The sequence below is a fragment of the Alternaria infectoria genome (genome assembly GCF_024043175.1).
Source record: "Alternaria infectoria strain BMP 0036 chromosome Unknown scaffold_8, whole genome shotgun sequence".
In the NCBI taxonomy this organism is placed as follows: domain Eukaryota; kingdom Fungi; phylum Ascomycota; class Dothideomycetes; order Pleosporales; family Pleosporaceae; genus Alternaria; species Alternaria infectoria.
The window spans coordinates 55,500-77,235 of NW_026250697.1; the positions used below are offsets into that span (position 1 = coordinate 55,500).

The 21,736-nt window shown below is 53.0% G+C and overlaps 6 protein-coding genes and 1 non-coding gene across 7 annotated transcripts; 4 read left to right on the forward strand and 3 right to left on the reverse strand.

The window, feature by feature from the left end:
* Positions 1-1,040: 1,040 nt before the first annotated feature.
* On the reverse strand, positions 1,041-1,144 carry J4E92_005437. The gene has a single exon. It is a non-coding gene; the product is annotated as a tRNA-Glu (tRNA).
* Positions 1,145-9,092: 7,948 nt separating this feature from the next.
* J4E92_005438 (uncharacterized protein) lies at positions 9,093-11,507 on the forward strand (the record flags this gene model as incomplete). Its single annotated transcript, XM_051496819.1, has 3 exons — positions 9,093-9,314; positions 9,381-10,117; positions 10,166-11,507. 3 exons carry the CDS (start codon positions 9,093-9,095, stop codon positions 11,505-11,507), a joined length of 2,301 nt encoding a protein of 766 aa, XP_051352479.1.
* Positions 11,508-12,842: 1,335 nt separating this feature from the next.
* Positions 12,843-13,754, reverse strand: J4E92_005439 (uncharacterized protein; the record flags this gene model as incomplete). The annotated part of the gene is made up of 4 exons (XM_051496820.1): positions 12,843-13,148; positions 13,198-13,376; positions 13,456-13,570; positions 13,623-13,754. The coding sequence occupies 4 exons, from the start codon at positions 13,752-13,754 to the stop codon at positions 12,843-12,845; spliced, it is 732 nt and encodes a 243-aa protein (XP_051352480.1).
* A 455-nt stretch (positions 13,755-14,209) lies between these two features.
* On the forward strand, positions 14,210-15,003 carry J4E92_005440 (uncharacterized protein; the record flags this gene model as incomplete). Its single annotated transcript, XM_051496821.1, has 2 exons — positions 14,210-14,303; positions 14,351-15,003. 2 exons carry the CDS (start codon positions 14,210-14,212, stop codon positions 15,001-15,003), a joined length of 747 nt encoding a protein of 248 aa, XP_051352481.1.
* Positions 15,004-15,130: 127 nt separating this feature from the next.
* Positions 15,131-15,562, reverse strand: J4E92_005441 (uncharacterized protein; the record flags this gene model as incomplete). Its single annotated transcript, XM_051496822.1, has 4 exons — positions 15,131-15,274; positions 15,324-15,430; positions 15,483-15,500; positions 15,547-15,562. The coding sequence occupies 4 exons, from the start codon at positions 15,560-15,562 to the stop codon at positions 15,131-15,133; spliced, it is 285 nt and encodes a 94-aa protein (XP_051352482.1).
* Positions 15,563-15,945: 383 nt separating this feature from the next.
* On the forward strand, positions 15,946-19,096 carry J4E92_005442 (uncharacterized protein; the record flags this gene model as incomplete). The annotated part of the gene is made up of 5 exons (XM_051496823.1): positions 15,946-16,068; positions 16,120-16,212; positions 16,257-16,535; positions 16,637-16,727; positions 16,776-19,096. The coding sequence occupies 5 exons, from the start codon at positions 15,946-15,948 to the stop codon at positions 19,094-19,096; spliced, it is 2,907 nt and encodes a 968-aa protein (XP_051352483.1).
* Positions 19,097-20,623: 1,527 nt separating this feature from the next.
* J4E92_005443 (uncharacterized protein) lies at positions 20,624-21,570 on the forward strand (the record flags this gene model as incomplete). Its single annotated transcript, XM_051496824.1, has 3 exons — positions 20,624-20,771; positions 20,827-21,190; positions 21,243-21,570. 3 exons carry the CDS (start codon positions 20,624-20,626, stop codon positions 21,568-21,570), a joined length of 840 nt encoding a protein of 279 aa, XP_051352484.1.
* Positions 21,571-21,736: the final 166 nt, after the last annotated feature.

Consider the following 21,736-nt stretch of genomic DNA (forward strand, 5'->3'; position numbering starts at 1 on the left):
CCAGTCAATCAACACAACATGTCCATCTACCCTCCTCATCTCAAGTCGACTGGAAGGCAAGAAGTCCGATATTAGTGGTCGGTATACATACAACTGTCTCGACAGCACCAACATACTCGACACCATCCTCATGAGCTTTACAGCATACACTCTGGAGCAATGCGTCGACGCGTGCAGTCAATACAGCGCCATGAACGCAAGCAGTGCCTGCAAGGCCGCCGTGATTAGCTCTGACTTTAGCGCAAGGTACGAGACTGAGAATGGCGCGAACTGCTGGCTGAAAAGCGGGAGCGGGGATGCGAGTACGGGGCAAAATGGGTATACAGCGGCGGTGCTACGTGAGGATTGAGCGCAAGAAGAAGGTGTCATGTCTATCGTTCACCGTTGTAAAGATCATTACCGGCGTTTTTCTTTGTCCAGATAGTGGACGGCTTGGGATTTCTTGTTTGCAGAATTAGCGATCGTTTGAAGTGACCCTGTCACTACCTGTTCTATACCAATACCAGTCGTTATAGTTTTGTGTTTTAACAGGGCCTCATTCAGGGAAGCACCATGGAGCCGACGTTGACGTGGGTTTGCCTACTTTTCATGTCGTCATATTAATGCAGGCTGCAGACCTGTGTAGGTTTTCCTTGCATGGGGTGTGAGCGTGGGTGAGCTGTTTGTTCGCTGCAGCTAGTGTGAAGCCGATCTACATTGCTGGCAACTGTCATTCGAATGCTCTTCTATACCAGAACCTATTGGGCGACATAGGCTGGCGATGGCTAAGGTTAAGCCGCTTGACGGTGGTAGGGCAGTGATCGTGGTAGGGTAGAGTCTCTTCGGTCGCACCTACATGTCACATGTACTCAACCCAGGCGGTAACCTCACACATCGTCAAAAGCAAAAGGGAAGAATGGTACCATGTTCTGAAGGTTATCCGACTACGTACCTCACCTCTGAAGCCACTAGGTCGTCCCCGAATAAAGGTTCGATGTGCAAAAAGATATACCAACCCAATCTCGAACCCATAAAGATGGCAAAAAGAACAAAAGACTTGTTTCCGACACCGGGAATCGAACCCGGGCCTTGCCGGCACTGCGCTGTAACAGCGAGCTTACTCTGCGATGAGAGCGGCAAATCCTAGCCACTAGACCATATCGGAAATTGATGGAAGATTGAAGAGATATAAATATTATAATGGGAGTTACAAAAATTCGACGTGGCGACGATGAGGTCTGACCAAGCTTTGCTGAGAGGGTCAGGAACGGTGCAGAACCACACTGGCAAGCTCGTGGAAGATTCTGACATGTGGAGGGTGATGGCGGGGAACTTTTCTGCCGACCCCTGAATACCCCCACTTCGCGAAAAGTCTACCAACAGAACTTTCGGAGGTACTGCGGATGTGCCACGACCTTGTTTGGAGCCGCTGGATTCGCCGTTCGAGTGCTTGAGACGATATACTTGATGCAACACATATGGTAAGCCAGTGCGGTGAAGTCTGACCAAGCTATATGTCTCCTGTACATCTGGATAAAGATCTTCGGCGAGGAAGATCTGCCAACACTTCGCAATATCGCAAAGCATCTAATTGCATGGGGCGTCCCTGCTGTTGCCTGTGTCAGGATGGCGCACTAATTTGAGAGACCTTTAATGTGTTCATGCGACTACTACCAAATTTCATGACAATGGTGAAATCCATTTGGCAGCTCGATCCATCAAACACGTCTACAACGTGATGAGCCTACGATGCTTTCCAGGCGCATTCTTACTGGCCCTCGTAAAGTCTGGCCAGCGATGGCAAAGCATCCATACTTTACCGAAATCGAGGTTGTCGAGAGACTCGCGATGGAAACCTGCTAAACGCACGGCGGTCGCCGAATTTCGATTTTTAGTTCGAGAGTGCTGCTGCACTTTGGCCTTGTCAACATGTCATACCACAGCAGTGGTATCGTGCGGCTCTTCCTACAAAGACATCGCGACCACCGCGTTAAGCAAAGAGACTAAACACCCTAGAGCCTACGTTAACTTCAGCTCATTTACATCGCACGTAATTATGACGATGTGGGCTTCTGGGTATTTAGTGTCTTTCTCGAATAAAGTGCGAAGTCAAAGTCAGTCCACTGGAATCATCTTCGACGATAACGGTCAAGTCTTCATTCATCAATACGCCCAATACACGATATATTGCTCTCATTGCGCCCGCGATCATCTCCGCTGTAGTTTAAATCACTGGGTTTGTCCAGCCTTCCTGTCAGATTTGCTTCCATCGAGAGATACACAGCAAGCGGTATCTCATCCCCACTCCATGCGACGAAACAGGGAAATGCGACGTCCGGTTCGGAACAACCTTCTAGTCTGTCGCGTACGGATTGTCGTCAGCCCAGATCAGCTCACTTTGGGTGAGATAAGGTTAGCTTCCACTGTTCAGCCAAATCTTGAGTCTGGTACTGCACCCGAGTTCAGTAGTTTGGTTGAACTGCTGAGGGGTAATTTAGAGGCTTATCAGATCGACGAGATCGTCATGCGCGATCCAGATGTCATCTTTCATGCTGAGTAAACATGCTGCTTGCACTGTACGTTTCAGCATGGCGACGCGAAGAGTTGCTCAGGGCTGGTGTTGCGCTTGATCTTCTCCGCCACGCACCGTGACAGAGGCAAAGCACCAACACCACCCTACAATATATCGTCAAACAGTACGTCTCTATGCGCATACGAGCGGCCCAATAATAGTTGCACGATGTTCAGCAACGAACCAGGGTCTTGAGGATCGACGCCATGGTATATAGAGCTTGGGAGATGGTCGGGTACGCTCGACGCGACTCCGGCAGGCTCTCGACCCGAGTAAAAGCAAGTGTAGCGTACGTACGTTGACGGCAGCGTACTTCGGTACTCATCGATGCGACTAGTCAAGATTAGAAGGAGGTGCATGTCGTAGTCTGTCGCTGAGGAAGTGGGGAAATGCAGGTACGAAAAGGTAATGCGACGGGCCGATAGAAAACAACAGTAACGAAGTGGTTGTTTGACTAAACCACGTAACGTCAGCTGTACGTAGCAACTATTCGCCGTCTTGCTAGATTTCCTTCTGGTCTAGACGTCACTTCCATCTCGCCCTGCTCGAATTTTCAGCTCCGTTGGTTTGGATTGGTGTGGGTTTGTCTGCCGGACCTGTTTGCCAAAAGGAATGTAGACAAGCAAAAACATTTTCTATGCATAACAACTCTAGTTACAGTAGCAAGTAATAGTCTGCGCCTCGGTGGCGAAGTTCGTAAGGAGTTCGCAGCAGAAGCAATAGCTAGTGGTATGCAGGTTGTTTTGCTGGACGTCTCGATGCGATGACCAAATTCGGGTACGCTGGACACGCGGATAGTAGCCGTCCGCGGAGTGAATTTCTGGTGACGAGGTTGGAAAAAGAGAAGCAGCTCAGTAAATTTTGCTGGTATGCAAAAAAAAAATGCAAAAAACATACAACAGCGAGGATTCGCCAGTGGTCACCCACCTGACTACTAGTTCGCCGTTTACAGGCTTGAGTACCGCTGAGCGAACGGGAAGCGCTATTATCCTGAAACTATGGTCGTATGTGAAGGAATTGGTGTTGTAGCGCTATTATATAGTCAGCATTCGAGAAGGTTGACAGAAGCACCTTGAGTGGCTGTTGCCATCGCGCCAAAATGCAATGGAAAACCAGAACTTGCAGTGGTAATTGTATCAGTACTGTACTTGCGAAAGACGTTCCTTGTATGAGACCGCGTGTCGTTGCAATGGCATGCATGCAACCTACCAGGATCGTTGACATGGGTAGCCGATCAATGTCACCGAAGCTTCCTTCGGATACGCCCCGTTCCTTCGGCAGGATCCCGAGCACCAGAACCTGGGGTAGGAACATGCTAGTTGCTAAGTCGATGACGACAAATCGGATGTTTTGGAAGGGAGCCATGTGCAGTGAAGGACGTTTCGCAAGAGGCAACGCTGTCGGCTGGTGGCGTGGACAGTGGCGTCGGGAAACTTCGCTTTAGCCGTGAGGGAAATCCGCTCGTGTAATATGAGATGCTGTATGGCTGCAGGTGTCGCTGCACTAGCAGTGTCGTGTAAACGCTTCCGTTACGGCGGAGGTGTACCTGCGCAAGCTACAACCCTGAGATGGTTCACGGTATCCTGTGGCTGCGCTTGAAGACAGCGGTGAGCGAGAGCATACTGTGCTTTAGCAAGCTTGATATATCAGCCGTTGCTACTTTACTGCCATGTCATTGTTGATTCTTCCTCTTGAGAAGGTAGCGGACAAACAACGACGACCGCGTACTAACTTCGCGCGGGAACTACCTTGGAACTACCTTGAAATTACCTTGGAACTACCGTCTCTCTAGTGGATATAGGCTGCGGGGTCAGATTGTGCATGGTTGCAGACTACTAAATTGTTGAGTTGATATTGTCGTCATATGTAAGGGCACACCTCTGAGATGGCAGAGTACTGAAGCATCAGCAGCACTCCAAGAGATAACTGATGCGACCGCGTCGCTTTGAAGAGATGCTCAGATTGCAGGCGCGAACAAAGCCTTGCTGCACTCATCAGCCGCAGTCAATAGCCGTGAGTGACACCCGGCATGGCACATGTCCTAACCGAACATCGAAGGAACCGCTTTAGACGTGAGCGTGCGGGTGAGCATGTCCGCATCACTTCGTGCATGTTCTCAATGCGAGTCGTGTATACTTCCCCTAACACGACGTCAGCGCCTCTATCCGATCACGTGCACTTCGCAATAACTTACAGAAGTGACTAGCAAATGTGGGGAGTGCTGTCAATCCCCTTGTCGAGAATGGCAAGCGGATGAGGGGCGTAGATATGGCATCAGCCCATGTCGAAAATCAAGCTTTGGATCTAGGGTCCAGGTCGCTAAGGTGAGCCCATTGAAGCAAGGCGCCTCCAGTAGTCGCCGTTCACCTACCACTACACGCCCAATGCTGTTCCGTTTCTCGTGGCAGCCACAGCAGAGAACTCTTTCGACCCCTGCATCTCGATTGCAATTGCAGACTGTGCTTCCGTCGGATCGTCACCGGTGTAGTAATCCACGAATGGCTGTCCGGATCCAGCTAACCACGCCGCAAGCTCAACCGCAACTCAATCGCATCCCGTTATCTTGGAGAGCCTTGTCTAAAATTGGCTTTATAGTTCGGTCACTTCCGTAAACAGCCATGATCGGGACATACCGATGACTCGGAAATTGGTTGCTTTTGCAGCCAAAATGTGAGGTGCAGCATCTCGGGTCCAGAGCCTTGGTAACCTGGGCTCAACCCCTGTTTGTAGGGTCTTGACAATGACGCCCAAGGTCACTGTACTTGCACGTCTTCCTTTTCATCTGATCCTTTAATAACCGGGAAGAGTACCCGCAGCCGTCGAACCGGTGACCCGTTTGATATACCAGGACTAAAAAGCACAAGAGACCGCGACTGCGCCGAGCGGACCAGTAGACAGTTCTCCCGGTGAACGTCTGACACTGACTTTGAAAAACAAAACAAGGCAGAATTATGTCTCTGCCAACCCTGAGTCGTGCATGCGCGCAGCACTAATGCAATCGTGGTGTGAAGATGCTGCATTAGCGTGCTGGGTGAGGCTGCTCTTTCGCATCCGTACCCGCGATGTCGAATGCGAAGTTCAGCGGCCATTACTGGAAATAGAGGTATTCCGAGCCCCACAAAAGTCCACATGATCGTCATTCCGCACGCTCATCAGCACATGGCATGAGGAGGCATAGCGCCGAGCACACAGGTAGCTCGCTCCCTTGACCCCGTTGAGCCCTGAACGAGGCAGTCGACGAGGCAGTCGACTCGTGGGCAGGGAGCCATCACAATCAGAGGCTGACGATGCCCAGCTGTCGGGTTCGCGATTCCTGGACGAAAATCATAATAGAAGCGCGGGCCACCGAGGCAGTGGCTCTTGATTGCGGAGCTTGGTATTCCGCTCAGCTTGCCCTGGGCCGCCACCAGCGCGAAGATGCTTTGCATGCCGGCCACTCTAGTAGCAGTTGTGCCAGTGACGTCGAAATATGTCCGGGGTGCTCGGTGAATCAAACGCGCGAAACTAGACAGAAGGTCCGGTAGGGTGGTTGATGGTATAGGTTAATTGGCGGATGCTTAAGCTCGTTGGCCGGCGCGCGTGAGACGACGCCATCAGTCGATCAGCACCATGCCGCTTCTGGTAGTGATAGAGCCATGTATCAGAGGCAATCAGAGCAGACCACCGTGGCAATTGCGCGATTCCTGGAGGCCTGGCAGCAATAGCGGCTAGCTAGGCCATTGGCAATGTCCACAGCTGTTGAACTGGGCGAGTACACGTCCGCTCCAGCTGGGCCAGTCACTGTGATGGATTGGGATGATATGTACGTGAAGACGCGTCGCACACGGAATGTCTTTTGCGCGGAATAAGGTTTGTATCGTGGGAACAGAAGCATGGCCAGCTGTCGCCCGAGTCCCACGTTCCACTCAGGCTCCGCACACGAACGCAACCTCCACGCGACTGAGGCTGATGACAGCTGCCCAAGCGGCTAGCAGGCAAAGCACGCTTCAGGGTGGAGCAAAGTGTCAAAGAGGTTGCTTTGCCGACGTGCAGTGGGTGGGAGCGAGAAGGGTGAGGATCCTCGGCAAAGCATCGTGGCCGCTTCCGAACTCGGCAGCGCACCAAGTGATTGCAGGCTAGCTCCTCAGGCCGACGTCCCGCCGCCCATCTCCCAACGCTCGCAACCAAAGCACCCCCATCGCTTCGCCAGTCGAGTGTCTATATCGGGCAGATTGGCTGGGAACCCACGTCCAACGCAAAACATCATACCCCCCTCATTAGCCTACCCGGCATCAGATCCGTTGATCAGCCGCCAATTTTCTTCTCCCACTCTCCTAGCGCAAGCCCTTCAATACCCCCGGTCCATTGGCACGCACTCCGACGAGACCTCGCACGACAGCTGCCGAATCGAACTTGACTTCTTGCCCTGCTCTGAACACTCCAAGTCCGTGTCCGCACCCGCTGTTTCTGCATCCGACTCCAGTTGCCCACCCTGATCCAACCCCCATGTACCTTGTCGCTCCCCAGAAAAGTATAGTTCCCATTCTAGTCTAGAACACCTTTGCTCCTATGGCCATTCCACGCCTGATGTAGGTACTGTGGACGCGCTATCATTTTACGTACAGCCTTCCGTACCCACGAACAGCGGCGGGCTTGCCGCTCGCTCCCCTTTTGGCCTTCCCAGCGGCCTCTGACACCTGGTGCGTGCTCCCCACTTCGTTATAACTAACATTGAAGCCCTGGCTCCACATGGCTCCCGTGGGTTGAATGATCGACTCTCCCTGAGTAGATTTGTTCTTGCCTTTGAGCCCTGGATTCCTACAAGACGACACCATCACTTTCATCTTTAACCCAGTCGCCCGTGAAGCTTGACTGCCTCGTCACTGGCGCCCCGCAGGATTCAACCATTCAGATCGGCACTGCTGCGAGGTTAATCGATCTTGGCTCCGTACCCGCTTCCAAGCGGACCAACATCAGCCCGCCGATCTTGTGCCCCCATTCCTCAGGATCGAAGATTACTCAGGTATGTCATCCCAGTCTTACGTCCCTTATATGGCCTTGTAGCTTCGTACTAAGTGCTACAGACTCGCTTGTTGTTACCTCTATCTCTTTACTCGAATCCATGGACAGTATGGCGCCCGCCCCAATCTCGGGAGGCCCGGGCGATGTGTCACCAACAGGCCTCTCAGGGTCTGCTACCAACTCCAAGATGAGAAAGAGGACCAAAACCGGATGTCTCACCTGCCGAAAACGCCGCATAAAGTGTGGTGAAGAGAGACCTACTTGCAACAACTGCATCAAGTCCAAACGCCAGTGCGAGGGCTACAACCAACGAGTCATCTTCAAACCACCGATTGGCGACTGGCCGAATCACCCAGGCGTTGTCAGCACCATCCAATATCACACCTCCATGCTTCCTGGCACACGCAATCAATCATATCGAGGGCCCGAGCCAACTACCGGCATGCAAGAGGGCATGCTTGGTCCAATCCAGCCACGCCCGCACGGTAGCTTCGACTTCTCCCACATGGACGCGAACCAAACTTCAGGGCCTTTGGAACCCCCACAAGCTTACCCTGGAGTGACCCATGGCTACACACACGATCAGGCTTATCAACAGCCTCATCAACAACCTCTGCCATCACCTCTTCACCAACAGCCGCTTTCTTCGCCAAACCACCCTCCACATGGTCATACGCCTACCGCTTCATATTTCCCGCCCCCTCAGTCTATGCACACCAGCCCACAGACACAGTATAGGCACGATTCACACGGCACATTTCAACCGCCCATTCAATATACCCAGAGCGCGCCATATCCACCAGTCTCGGTTCCTTACAGCCACGAACCCGCTATAAAAGCCGCAGTCCCTCAGCCCCCGCCACACTATCCACAATCCTACCGGTCTGATAGCCAACAAGCCGAAGGTTCCTATCGGGATTATTCGAGTGTATCACCGCGAAGCGACCAGTATCCTCACTACACGGAAGCGCCACCGGGCATGCAAAGATACGATGGTCATCCGCATGCTCCCGTACACCCTCCGCAAGGAGGCCCCCCGAGCTTCAGCCACGTTGGAACTCACAATTACCCAGCAGCAGTTTCTCACGCTGACTTCAGTCATGCAAGCTATCCTCCTGTGCAGATGCCCATTCATGATATGACCCCAGATGTAAAGTATATGTCTCAGCCTGTCCTCGGTATGTCTCGTGTCTAGTTAAAACCTCATATACCCCAATGACTATCGTTATTCTCTTCGTGTCCCAACCCATTGTCAATCCATAAATTCGTGCATGTCTTCTAAGCCTGGGATTCCTTAAGTCACCCCAGGTGCGACAGCACGCTACTCTTTATTATCTGTACATGTCCGTGAATGTTTCCAGGCTGACCAGTGGTGAATACAGACCAACCTACCGCCGTATCACGAAAGCAACGATCTCAACCGCAACTTCTCCTCGGCGGATTCGATATCGACGATCATGTCAGTCCTACGCAGGTTCTCGACGAAGCCGCGATCGAAAACGAGGACGACGACTACTGGGACGTTCAATCGGACGAAGAGATGTTTGAAGCGGAAACAGTCGAGGACGAGCAGGCCCTACTTGCGAGCAAGGAATTCAGTAACATACGTCGCATACACCTCGAGAATTACAATGAGCTTGGAATCAGACGATACGATGCGTTCTTGTACGACGGGTTACTGTCGCACTATAGACCGGAGTATGCAGCAAGCCCCCTGCGCAATCCCAAGACTGCGAGGGTTTTCGCGCACTACATTCATGTGGTAAGTTTGACGGGATCGTTAGATTGTGGTCTACCGAACTGGGCAGTGTTTACTAACATATCATAGACCGGACCTACACTGTCGATGTACGAACGAAATCCCCGAAATCCCACTCTCATCTTCGAAAGCACTACACACCCAGCTCAGCAAGGACTATGGACACATACATTACCTTTGAAGGCTCTGAGCCACCAAGGACTTTTACACGCCATGCTAGCGCTTGCAAGCCTGCACATCGCAAGACTGCAGGGTGCTTCTATAACGCCGTCCTACAAACACTATGCATATTCACTTAAACGCCTCGTGCGCTCTCTCGGCAACCCTACAAAACGTCTATCAACAAACACACTAGCGACTTCCTTGCTCCTGGCCTTCTACGAAGTATGGACCGCAGAGCACGTAAAATGGGGAACACATCTCGTCGGCGCCCAGCGCCTGATCACCGAGCTCGACTTCCGGTCACTTACGCGTGAGTACAGACGAATGCGAGCAGCACAAACTGCGATGGAACGACAATTCCCACATCAGAATCCGGAGATGCTATTTGATCAACGACAGTTCGACCAACGGCTCAAAGACAGCGCTTTGATGCCAGACCAGGGGCTTGTGAGCACGATCGTGGGGAAGAAGGTTAACTACGACGACTTTGGGATGGTGTTTGAAGATAATGGCGCAAGACACGACGCGCGGCAAAACATACCCGTGAAATTGGATCTGCAGAGCTACGAGACGCTTCAGGATATCTATTGGTCATATGCTAGGCATGATGTTTATCAGAGCATTGTGAGCGGCCATCGTCTTATGTAAGTAACTCCGGTCTAGATCTAGAACTTGCGACTGACATCAAGCAGTAACCCCTACCGCAAATGGTCCGATTGTCCTCCAAGAGCACCACTCGGTCGGACCGACGCCCTTTATGGCTCCCACGATCACATCATCCTCCTCCTAGGTCGCATCGCAGACTTTACAGTTCGAGACCGCACTCGCAAACTTCGACAAGTGGAAGCGGATGGAGGATGGCGACCTCGCCCGGGTATGCCCGGTTTTGGCAGTATGGGACCGCCTCCCAGCGGCCCACCTGGTCAACAACAAATACATGCGGGTTCTGGAGGACCTCCACCTCAAATGCAAGGTCCGCCGCCAGGATGGAAGGGACCTCCACCACCAGGATGGACAGGGCAAGGACCACCACAGCCACCACCTGGCTTTGGCCCACCACCTGGATCGACTGGAGGACCACCCCGAAGCCAACCACCACCCATGCCCAATTTCTACGGCATGGCCCCCTCAGCAGGCCCCGGCCCCATCCTCTCCAGCTACGAAAACCCAAACTACGAACGCTCACCTCCCACACCCAACGTACCCAACCCGCAACACGCCGACCTACCCACCCTATACGAGAAAGCAGTCTCAGAATGGGAAACCATAATGGACGCCCACACATCCGTCTTACGAGTTCTAGAACAGAGCGAAGGCTTTGCTCCATTACCAGAAGACACCTACCCACCACCAGTACCAGGAGGCCGGCCCCACGAACACGGTGGAAACATGACACCCTTCGGCCCAGCCATTCTTCACAGAAGCTACGACATATCCATCCTATGGGGCCTCGCCTATCTCTCCAAAATCATCCTTTTGAGATCCCACCCTGGCATGCCACCCGCCGCGCAAATGGCCGCCGGAGTCTGCGCCTCCGTCACAGCACCTTACTGCATGCTCATCGGCCGCATATGGGCTAGCGTCAGCATACCCGTGACCTCAGATCTCTCCCCTTTCCTCGGCGCCGTCTTGACAGAATCAACCCTCTCTCTTTTCTTCGCTGGAATCACGTTCCAGGACCCGCGGCAACGCGAGTGGCTTATTACCCGACTACTCGAAACAGATAAGAAAACGGGCTGGGCGAGCGCGGGCATTATCGCTAAAGGGTGTGAGACGGCGTGGGAGAAGGCGGCGGAGATGGGGAGGGGGCCGCCGTATAAGAGGAGGACTAAGAAGGTGCAGCCTGTGGATAGGGAGGAGGTTGAGACTGAGGTCAACAGGGAGGGTATGAGAGGGAAGGAGAGGGAAGAGGGGAGGGTGCAGGAGATTGGTGAGACGAGGTTTGTGGTTAAGAGTCAGAGGCCGCCTTGGGCTATGAATCTTTTGGGGACGGAGGAAGATCTTAGGGTGGGGATGGAGAGGTTTGGGCTTTGAGGGGGAGGGGGGGTGCGATGGAAAGATGGGATGGAAGAGAGAAAGAGAGGGATTTGGGTGAATAGATCAAGTTAAGAGTATGAGAGGAGGGAGAGAAGGCAGACGGAAAGCAGATCGCGTAGCACCGGGGCAGGTACTCATCCAACGCGCCAGAAGCACAGATTTCGGAACCGACCAAAAACGCAAGGAACGAACATCGCCAGCTTCATCAGCATACCAAAAACCCCTTCTCTGGAAAACACGCGCAGAGAACCCCTCTGCCCTTTCATTACCTGTTAGGAAACAACAGGACTTACACGCCACACACACGCGCATCGAAACATACCAAGTTCCCAAACCCAACAAAAGCACGACATCACCCAATGTCTCGCCGTGCATCCTTTGGTATCAGAGCATATAACCCAACCCACGCCAACGCAACGTCTTCTGTCCGGAAGCTCTCACATACACCTCCTGGTTCGAGCAACTTCCTCGTCATCCAGCAAACCTTCATTAGCGATTTACTTTCCAGTGATGATCAATTTCACATGAGGCCTAACGCGATAACGACTCTTTACGAACCCACACAACACAACACAATACAATACAATACACTCATCATCTTAGAAAAGAACAAGAAACCTTGGAAAGCATCGCGGAGGCCGGAAATCTGTCATATTGAAATCTTGAGGTTTAGAAAGCGTGGAGGAGATTTGACGTTTAATGGAAGTGTGCGGTATCGGGAAACCTATCGTTCGAATCGAAGATATACGTTAGCTTGATGTCCTGTTATCTTGTTGTCAGGGCGATGGGACATGTATAGTGTAGATAAGTTTGCATGTAGAGACGACATTAGCGTACCAGCAGAAGTCGTTTGTGTGTTTTTGTTGACGTCGGCCCCATCGGCTAAGACGTTGGTTTACCAATGTACCAACACACGGACAGATACTCTGGAAACGTTGCATGCAAGATCTTGAAATGCGACGGTGAAGTAGAAGTCCACAAGAGGTCGGACGAAATGTGAAATGTTAGAAACAAGCCGTACATTTGTCTACATATGCCGCCCGAATAAAAATCCCAAAATCGCGCCTGCTCGCTGAACATGAGTTTTTGATATCTTTGATGACTCGTGTCCGATGGGATGGATGGATGGATGCCACCAAACGCCTCTCTTCCTTCTTTGAACACCCAGCAAGAATCATGTCGTGTGTGAAGATCCAGATGAAACAAGGATTATGCTGCGTTGCCGTGTGATCTTAATTATGCCAAAAACTCCGATATTGCGCCCAACCCCATAAGTCGTCGCGTTTGCGCGACGGCTTCTTTGCCCCAACTACTGCCGTATCCTCGTCGTGTTTAGAAGAAGTAGTAAAGGAATCCTCCACCGGCAGTCATGAAGACACCGAACCACCACCATTGGTCAGCCCTGACTGCGCCGGTTGTTCGCGCGTAGATGACTTCGTGGTTCATGGGTAGTTCGCCGCGCTTGGAGTTCTTGGATGCGGCAGTCTGGGTAACGAGCGGGTTGAGCGTTGTGGTGGGAAGCATCTTGGGTGACTTCATGGCGAGGTAGAGAGGCATCATGGGGGCGCCATCGGATTTGAAGAGCGTGATGCGCGGGGTGCCTACGTGGTACTGGTCTGAAGCAACGTATTCGTATTGCTGTTGATAGGTCAGTACGGCACATTTGGATTTCTGCATCTCGACATACCTTAAACTTCTCAGTCGCGTTGTATCGGGTGTAGACGGCGGTCTTGTACTGGCACGGGTCGGAGTATAGTTGTCTGCCGTCCACCTTGATGGGCTTAAGGACGAGGCCGCCTGATGCCGTTTTCTCGTAGCTTCCGTGTTGCCATTGGATTATGCCCTGGGGGCATTTGGGGTTGGTGGCTGTAAAGCTTGTCAGTGAACGCTCTGCTGTCCTATGGTGTCTATCCGGGTAGTGTCGGGGTGCCTGCGGGCAACGTACGATTTGCGATTGCGCGGTAGTATGCCGATTCAAAATGGCCATCCGCGGTAAAGGAGTAGCTGATGCCGGTGTGCTTGGGCTCGGTGAATTTCTCGTTGACAGGGTCGTAGAAGTCCTATAGGGTGGTTAGTCTTGTCTCCTCTGCGGACGTCGATAGAAGCGCATACAGGTCCGGTCATGGTCGAATTTGACTTGCTTGTCCATGTGCCGACGAGCTCTGCAGGAACGGCAGCAGTTTGGGCTTGCGCATGCAGGACTGCGACTCCTGAGAGCAGTAGGGCGGCTATCCGTGACAACATGATGCGTGTGGTGTGTAGGTGTCGGCGTGAGAGAACGAGTGTGGACGGTCGGTGGTGTGCGGAAGCGAGCGTGGGTGCACGAAGGCGGAAGGCGTAGGGGTGGGTAGATGAGGCGGGCGTGGGTGGTTGTTGAGGGAGGATGTTTGGGAATGTTTGAGTGTCGCCGCCTCCTGGCTTGGGACCAATCGACAGGGATCACGCGGCTACTTGCAGATCATCACCGGCCTCCGGTGGGCAAGCCCGACATCATCGCCCGCACCCGCAGCGCATCTTTTAGCTGTTTCGGTCATTTTTTGCTTTGCGACGACTCCCTATATATTTGCCGGTGCGATCAGGACATTTGTTGCTCTCTGCTGCAGCCCATCTCAGTACCACAACACCAGATACGACATCCGGAGTACCGGCGCTATCTTTGTACACTTGGAACGCCGTTACGCTTGCAATCAAAAGACGCTATGGCCGCATCACTAGCAGCTGTCAAGAAGGAATTGCGATCCAAGATTAGGGATATCTTAAAAGGCCTTCCCGAAGCGGCTGCTGCTACGCAAAGTACGTCATGTGTTTGTCTTGTTGCTGCTTCTACTGATGCTCCCAAGCATCTAATGCAACCAAAACCCTACTATCCATGCCCGAGTACAAGGCGGCGCGCAGAATAAGCGTCTACCTGTCTATGCCGGGCGGTGAGATATCCACGAGCGAGATCGTGCGCAATGCGTTTGATGAGGGCAAGAAGGTTTTCATTCCCTACACCTATAAATTGGACGCACCCAAAGATGGCCAGCCAAAGTCCATCATGGACATGGTAGAGCTGCAGTCGATGAAAGACTTTGAATCTTTGGAACCCGACAAATGGGGTATTCCAACTCCAAGCAAAGACTCCATATCGTCACGTGCAAACTGCTTTGGTGGTACCGGCATCACGAATGGAGAGACGGATGGTCTAAGTGCCGGCCTTGATCTGATCGTCATGCCGGGCATGGCTTTCGACTCGCAGTTTGGCCGGCTGGGCCACGGCAAAGGCTTCTACGACTATTTCTTGACGCGCTGTCACCAGGTATCGCGCATGCCTTTTCGCGGTAAGAACTACTGGTATTGTGTATTTGGAGGGCTAACTAACCAAGTTGAAGTTGGCCTCTCGTTAACAGAGCAGTTCCTGCCACCAAACGAGTCGGTTCCCATGGACGCCTCCGATTTCCGCCTGGACGCCTTGATCACTGGTGATGGCGAGCTCCGTCGCGTGGGGCCTTGATATCGTCCCACAAACTTTTGCATGAGATCGTCCGCACTACATGGCCTTGTCTTCCTCCCAGCCTGGCGTATGCGCCGTGTCCATTATATGTCTTTGCGACTGTGCGGGGGTAAGTTGACGTTCGCGCTTATTGGAGTTGCTGGATGAGAGAGATGTTGTCGCCCTTCAACAGGATCTGGCCGACATTGCGCCTCTCCTCTGGTGTGTCCTTCTTCGCGAGGGTGACTTCGATAGCGTCGTCGATAACGAGGTTCATGAATTCGTCGAAACCCTACACAAGTATTAGCAGGAGTCATATTGAGGTAGTTAGGCAGGCGTACCCTCAGCTTTCCTTCAATGCGCATGCCCAGGTTCTCGTACAGCCATACCGAGATGGTCGCCCGTGACTGCAGGAGCTTGAAGATGAAGTTGATAGGAGGAAGGAGAACTGCAAAGTTATTAGCTGCTGTCGCGGCGCATGCATGTGGGAGCTGTCGTACCCTTTCCTCCACCGCGGCCTGCACAAGTTAGCTAGTCGTCTTCAAACAGCGCGAATATACTGACCACCACGTCCAGTCATTATGAAGGTCTAAATGCGCGTCTCCGGTAATTCTCGTAGTCGTAGGGGCGGAGTCGGGGCGCAATGTGGGGAGAGGCTCGGAGGAGAGCTGTGGTTGCAGGAACATTTCTGGCGCGACCTGAGCGGTCACAAACGCCTTGGCACCAACGTGGGGATCTTCGTGCTGCTTTGACTATGCGACCGAACGCAACTTCCCGTCTCCGAACAAACTCACCACCACCACAACAACTGCCGCCCTTCCTGCCTCCTCTCCGCTTGCACCTTCCTTCCGCTGCACCCTGGTAATAAGTCAGTTGATGCGCGCAATATAATCCACGCCCCGCCGCCTTGCTCCGAGCAGTATCCGCATCCGTCCCCCCACTACCACGCCCAATTCCCTCACCATGGCTGCCAACGGACAGCAGGTCTTCGACCCTGTGCTGGCGGCGCACAACACCATGTCGTCGCAGGCGGATCGCGCGCAGAAAGAGCAGGCACATCAGTTTCTGGAGCAGTTCCAGAAGTCGGTACGTAGCATGGGCACGCGTTCAGGAGCATGAGGGGCTGATATGTGACAGGAAGAGGCATGGACAACCACACTGGCTATGCTAGAGGCAAACTCAGCAGATGCCGCTGCCAAGCTTTTTGCTGCTACCACACTCAAGGGAAAGGTGAGTCGTCACTACTCCGTACTTGGGCTATTCTAACATGTCAGATCGTATACGACCTCCACCAAGTGCCTCGCGCACAGCTGCCAGAGCTCCGAGCATCCATCATGCGGAATCTGGCGACATTCCACGCCGGACCCAAGCCCATACGCCTGCAGCTATGCGTGTGCCTGGCGAATTTGGCCATACAGATGACCGAGTGGAAGGATGTCCTCAAAGACGTTGTCAATGCCCTCGGCTCAGATCCAGCAACGCTCCCTTGCGTCTTGGACTTCCTCCGCGTTCTCCCCGAAGAAGTCACGCATGGACGCAAGATCGCTCTCACAGTACGTCCGAACGAGCCGCGCCCCGTCATCAGCCCACGGCAACTATTCCCCGCGGCGTCGACATATGATAGTAGAGTTGTAGTCTAATATGTGGTGGTCAGGAACACGAGTTGACTATGAGGACGGCCGAGTTGATCGACGACAACGCCCAACAAGCCCTGGAGCTTCTCATACGATACGGCACATCTTCCCGTGAGTATACAGCCTTTCTTTTGATCCACTTCCACTGACTTTGAATAGCCGCTGCCGCGCAAAACCCACAGTTACTAAACTGCATCACTTCCTGGATACGCGAGATACCACTGGATGCCATCATAAACTCTCCCCTTCTCAAGATCATCGTCGAAGACTTGTCCCTGGATGATCCATTCGAGGCCGCTGTTGAGTGTTTGAGCGCCCTTATCGCGGAGACTAGAGATGTCGACGAGACCCTCCAGTCGATAATGGTCCTCTACCCGCAGGTCATCAACCTCCAAACCAAGCTCGCCGAGGCAGCTCAAGAGGAGGATGCGGAAAAGTTCAAGGGCATCGCCAGGATATTCGCCGAAGCTGGAGAATCATGGGTCATTCTTATCGCTCGCCTGCCGACTGACTTCCGCGCCCTGGTACAAGCCATACTTGCGACAGCTGCATTGGACAAGGAGAGGGATGCCATATCTCACACGTTCAAGTTCTGGTATGATCTTAAGCAGTATCTCACCATCGACAAATATGCCGAAGCGCGCAACCAGTGCATGGATATCTACTCTAAGCTGGTAGACATCATGATTGGTCACCTGGAGTTCCCCAAGCCGGAGTCTGGCGACGAGAAGGATCTGTTCGAGGGCGATCGCGACCAGGAAGAAAAGTTCCGCGAGTTCCGTCATCAGATGGGCGATGTGCTGAAGGACTGCTGCGAGGTCATGGGCGTCGTCGAGTGTCTTCAAAAGCCCTACGACCTCATGCAACAATGGGTGCAAACATATGGCGCTCAGGCCAGTGCAAACAGTGTGCCCGAGTGGCAGAAGCTGGAAGCGCCTTTGTTCGCTGTTAGGGCTATGGGTCGCATGGTACCTCCGGACGAGAACATAATGCTACCTCGTCTGATCCCCCTCATCGCAGGCATACCCGACCACCACAAGCTACGCTTCCAGGCTGTCATGGCTCTGGGAAGATACACCGAGTGGACCGCACAGCACCCCGATACGCTTCAGTTACAACTGGATTACATCATGGCAGCCTTCGATCATTCTGCCAAGGACGTAATCCGAGCCGCTGCGCTATCATTCAAATTCTTCTGCAACGACTGCGCGAGCCTGCTGGTCAACTTCGTTGGCCCTCTTCAACAATTCTATGCGAAGAACCTCAACAAATTGCCGATCAGCAGTCAGGAAGAGATTACAGAAGGTGTCGCGTCAGTAGTCGCTAGGGTACCCAACGATCAGCTTCTAGCAACACTCAAGCTCTACCTCGACCCGGTCATGGCTCACCTCATCGAAGTTGCGCGTCAAGCAAAGGATGAGGCGGATCAAAAGCTAATCGCCGACAAGATCAATCTCTTGACCATCTTCTTCGAGATGGTCAGGCCAGAGATTCCAGCCGGTCAAGAACATCCCGCTGTCAAGTACTGCCAAGAGATATTCCCTACTCTCGCTAACATGATCACGCACTTCAACGCAAGCATACCTATCCTCGAACGTGTCTGTCGATGCTGGCGGTACATGGTGCTCTCCTACCGTACAGCCATGCGTCCACTCCTACCAGATCTCGCGACTAAGTTGATTGAGGGCTTCGACAAGTCAAGGCAGGGTTGCTTCCTATGGGCGACGGCGTCGATAGTGCGAGAGTTTTCGCAGGGTGTAGACGATGTCGACCCAAGTCTAGCAAACGACGTCTACCAGTTCTACGAGCAGCAAGCGAAGACCTTCCTACGGATACTGAGCGACCTGCCTCCAGAGGAGCTTCCTGACCTCATCGAGGACTACTTCCGCCTTGCTGCCGACATGGCACTCTACTTTCCCTCAGAATCGATCATGTCGCCACTCATGGACACTGTTCTCCTTGCAGCCTGCAGTTCCCTGACACTGCTCAAGGAGGATCCCATCATCGCAGTGCTGCACTTCCTACGCGACTTGCTTGGATACGGTCGCAACTCGTCGCCCTCATCTAGCTTCGACAACACGCGTCACGAAGTGCCCGAGCAACTGCGGAACCGCGTCAAGCAACTTGTCATGGGTGCTGGCGTTCAACTAGTCCAGCGCATCATGACTGGCATGATGTACAGCTTCCCTGAGGGCTGCTTCGCGGACTCTTCTGGCGTGCTCCTCGACCTGTTCGAGCTTATGCCTGAGCAGGTCGCTCAGTGGGTAGCTAGTACCGTTGGCATGTTACCCCAAGGCAGTATCACACCTCAAGAGAGCGAGCGATTCCTAAATAACATTCGACAACGTATCCAAACTGGCGATGTCAGGATGATAAGGACTATCCTACAAGACTTCACCACTAGTTACCGACGCCGGAACGTTGCGCCCCGCGAAGGCCTCGGTAGACTGGAAGCTTCGCGGTTCAGGTTCTCCGGTTAGATGCTGGATGCCGAAGCACGAATTCTGTTCCAGAACGTGGACGCGCGGAAGCCTACAGAGCCACTCACACGTTCTGCGCTTCTTCTCCACACGGTTCAGTCTAACGCCTCCCGGTTTCAGTAACATAGTGGTGGTGTGTTTGGGTGCGTGGTGTAGTGTGTATCGAATAGCATAATTGTACTTGAAGCGTTAGTGTGTGGGCATTTGCATGGAAGATCGGGACACGGAAGGACAGGATACCATCGGTGGAACAGAGTGGGGGTTATTGTTCAGATCTGCTTAGATACCGTTTACTTCTATACTTCACATCGTTTCGTCATCGCCGGTTGGCTACTCTTGGCCATATGACGTGATTGCAGTAGTTTGACGTTCGCTCCTGCACTTCGAGTGACGTCGGGCAGCGCTCCTTCTTGGCTAAAAATGAGTGTGCAAGACGTCGATCGGATGGCAGCGACGACCTGTCGTGGCCCCAACAAACAACAACTTCGTCATACCAACTTCCTCGTCACTCACAATTTGGTCTATTGCTGAGCGCTTACCAATACCTAGGCACAGCCTTTCGGCTATCGAACAGCATCCTCTCTGAGCACCTATCACCTCAGTGTCCATCTCATCCTTTGGCCCACCGCCAGCAACACTACCTTGAACACCAGTTACCACCCGGCACACGCTAGCTCGACCTTCTCCGCTTCTCCCATATACCGTTACAGATCTGTATCTTCATCTGAAGTTCGTCGGCACCGAAGGTGACCACTCCACGTTAGGTGCGCGCCAAGTTTCATGGTGAAGGTCGTGAGATCAGAGTTGACAGCAGACTTCAGCAGGGCCGATTCGCGAACGTAACAACGTTCCCATTTACCTGCGGTACCTGCGCACCTCCAGCCTGGTATTGGCAAGAACAATATCGGCAGAGCCTAAAGCTCGCAACCATACAAGAAACGACCATCCTGGATCCCCCATACGGGCGACCCGGCCTAGCGAGAGCTAACTCCACAGGATCCGGCACTAGACCCATCTCGATCAGATCAAGCACGTCGAGCGCATCTCAAACTTCAACCCAAACTTCAAGCCGGTCAAGGAGACACTCGCAGCCAGCTCTTCCCCCAACCCTTGCGGAGAGAATTGCACTAGGACCTCAGCTTAACCCATATCATAGCAAGAATCCTCATCGTCTAGACCGATACACCAGCGTTCGAGACGTCTATCTTGCTAGACAGGAGCAGCGTACGAAAGAAGCCGCACATCAGGAAGAGAGACTTCATCAACTTCGGCTCGAAAAGCGCAGGGGTACCCGCCAATTTGACGGTTCAAGATCAGCTGGAACTTCACCAGCCCTGAGTCGTACAAACTCGAATTCAGATCTCACTCGAACATCTTCCCTCAAGAACCTCGCCAGAGAACTGACGACGTTCGACAAGTTCGGACCCATCAGGCGCGCAGACACGGGTGACTCTACCGCATCTTCATCGGGACAGTCGAACAAATCCAAGAAGTCGAACCTCTCTCGGGTATTGACGGCTGACCGCTATGATCGAGACGCTCAAAGAAATGAAGCACGGCAAGAGCGGCAGTTACGAGAGCCTGGCGCTGGAACGAACGGCGAGCCAGATTCTTCATCGCATGGAGGACAAAGACTCGGAGGACTCCCTGGAAAGCACGCGGACAAGAGTACTCGGTCTGTATCTTTCGCGGTTTCTTGCGCTTAAAACAGAATGACTGACCTGTTACAGCGAACGCGCGCGCGATATATGGACCGAATCGTTGTCTAGACGTGATAAGTTTCGCTCCGACTTCCTCAAGAAAAATTGGAGCTTGCATCGTCGAGCACAATCCTTCGAGTAGATCCTATGTACACTGCTGCTCTGCCAAAGAGGACTCGCGTCTCGGTGCCATGGAACACTTGCTCGTCATCACCGAAGATCTGCTCCAGCGACTTATGGACGCCGAGGGCATCACGAGTAGTGGATGGTTGCCCGCCACGCCACAGTCACATCATGCAGCGATGTACGGCAGTGCGCCGGGTAGTGTAGCGGGTGGAGGTAGCGTGGCAAGCAGTGTACAGCCAAGTCGAAGGGGCAGTGCTCAACCTCAGGAGTAAGTTCACCCTTCCTACAATGGCTGATCTGGGTATACTCACAAAACATAGCCTCCTCATCGACTACGCTCAAGGCTCACCACAGCTGATGCAACAATCACCCCAATTCTCACCGCCTGCCCAGTCGATACCTGCCCAAACCCCCTTCGTCAACGACTTCAACACGCCCTGGTCGCCTCACCACATCCAAAAGCCCAAGCTCCCTAGAGGCAGCAGTGACACGGTCTTCCACACCACGGCCAACACTCCTAAGCCAGTCGTTCAAACGATCCCTAGGACTAACAGCGATATTATTCAGCAGCCTAAGCCGGTGCCAATTGGCCAGTTCCAGGGTCCTGGAAGAGGCAGGGTGCAATGGAATCTGGGCTCTGAAGGATAGAAGAGTCGGGTCTTGAGTCATCGGCTGGTCGGGGTCAGAGAGATGATGTGATGGATGCTGCATTTCTTCGAACTGGGGGAGGATAGTTGGACTTGTTGGTTAGGTTTATTATTATTGCGCGAATGCTAGTGTTTTGAACTCCGCGTAATAGTGCACTGATGATGGG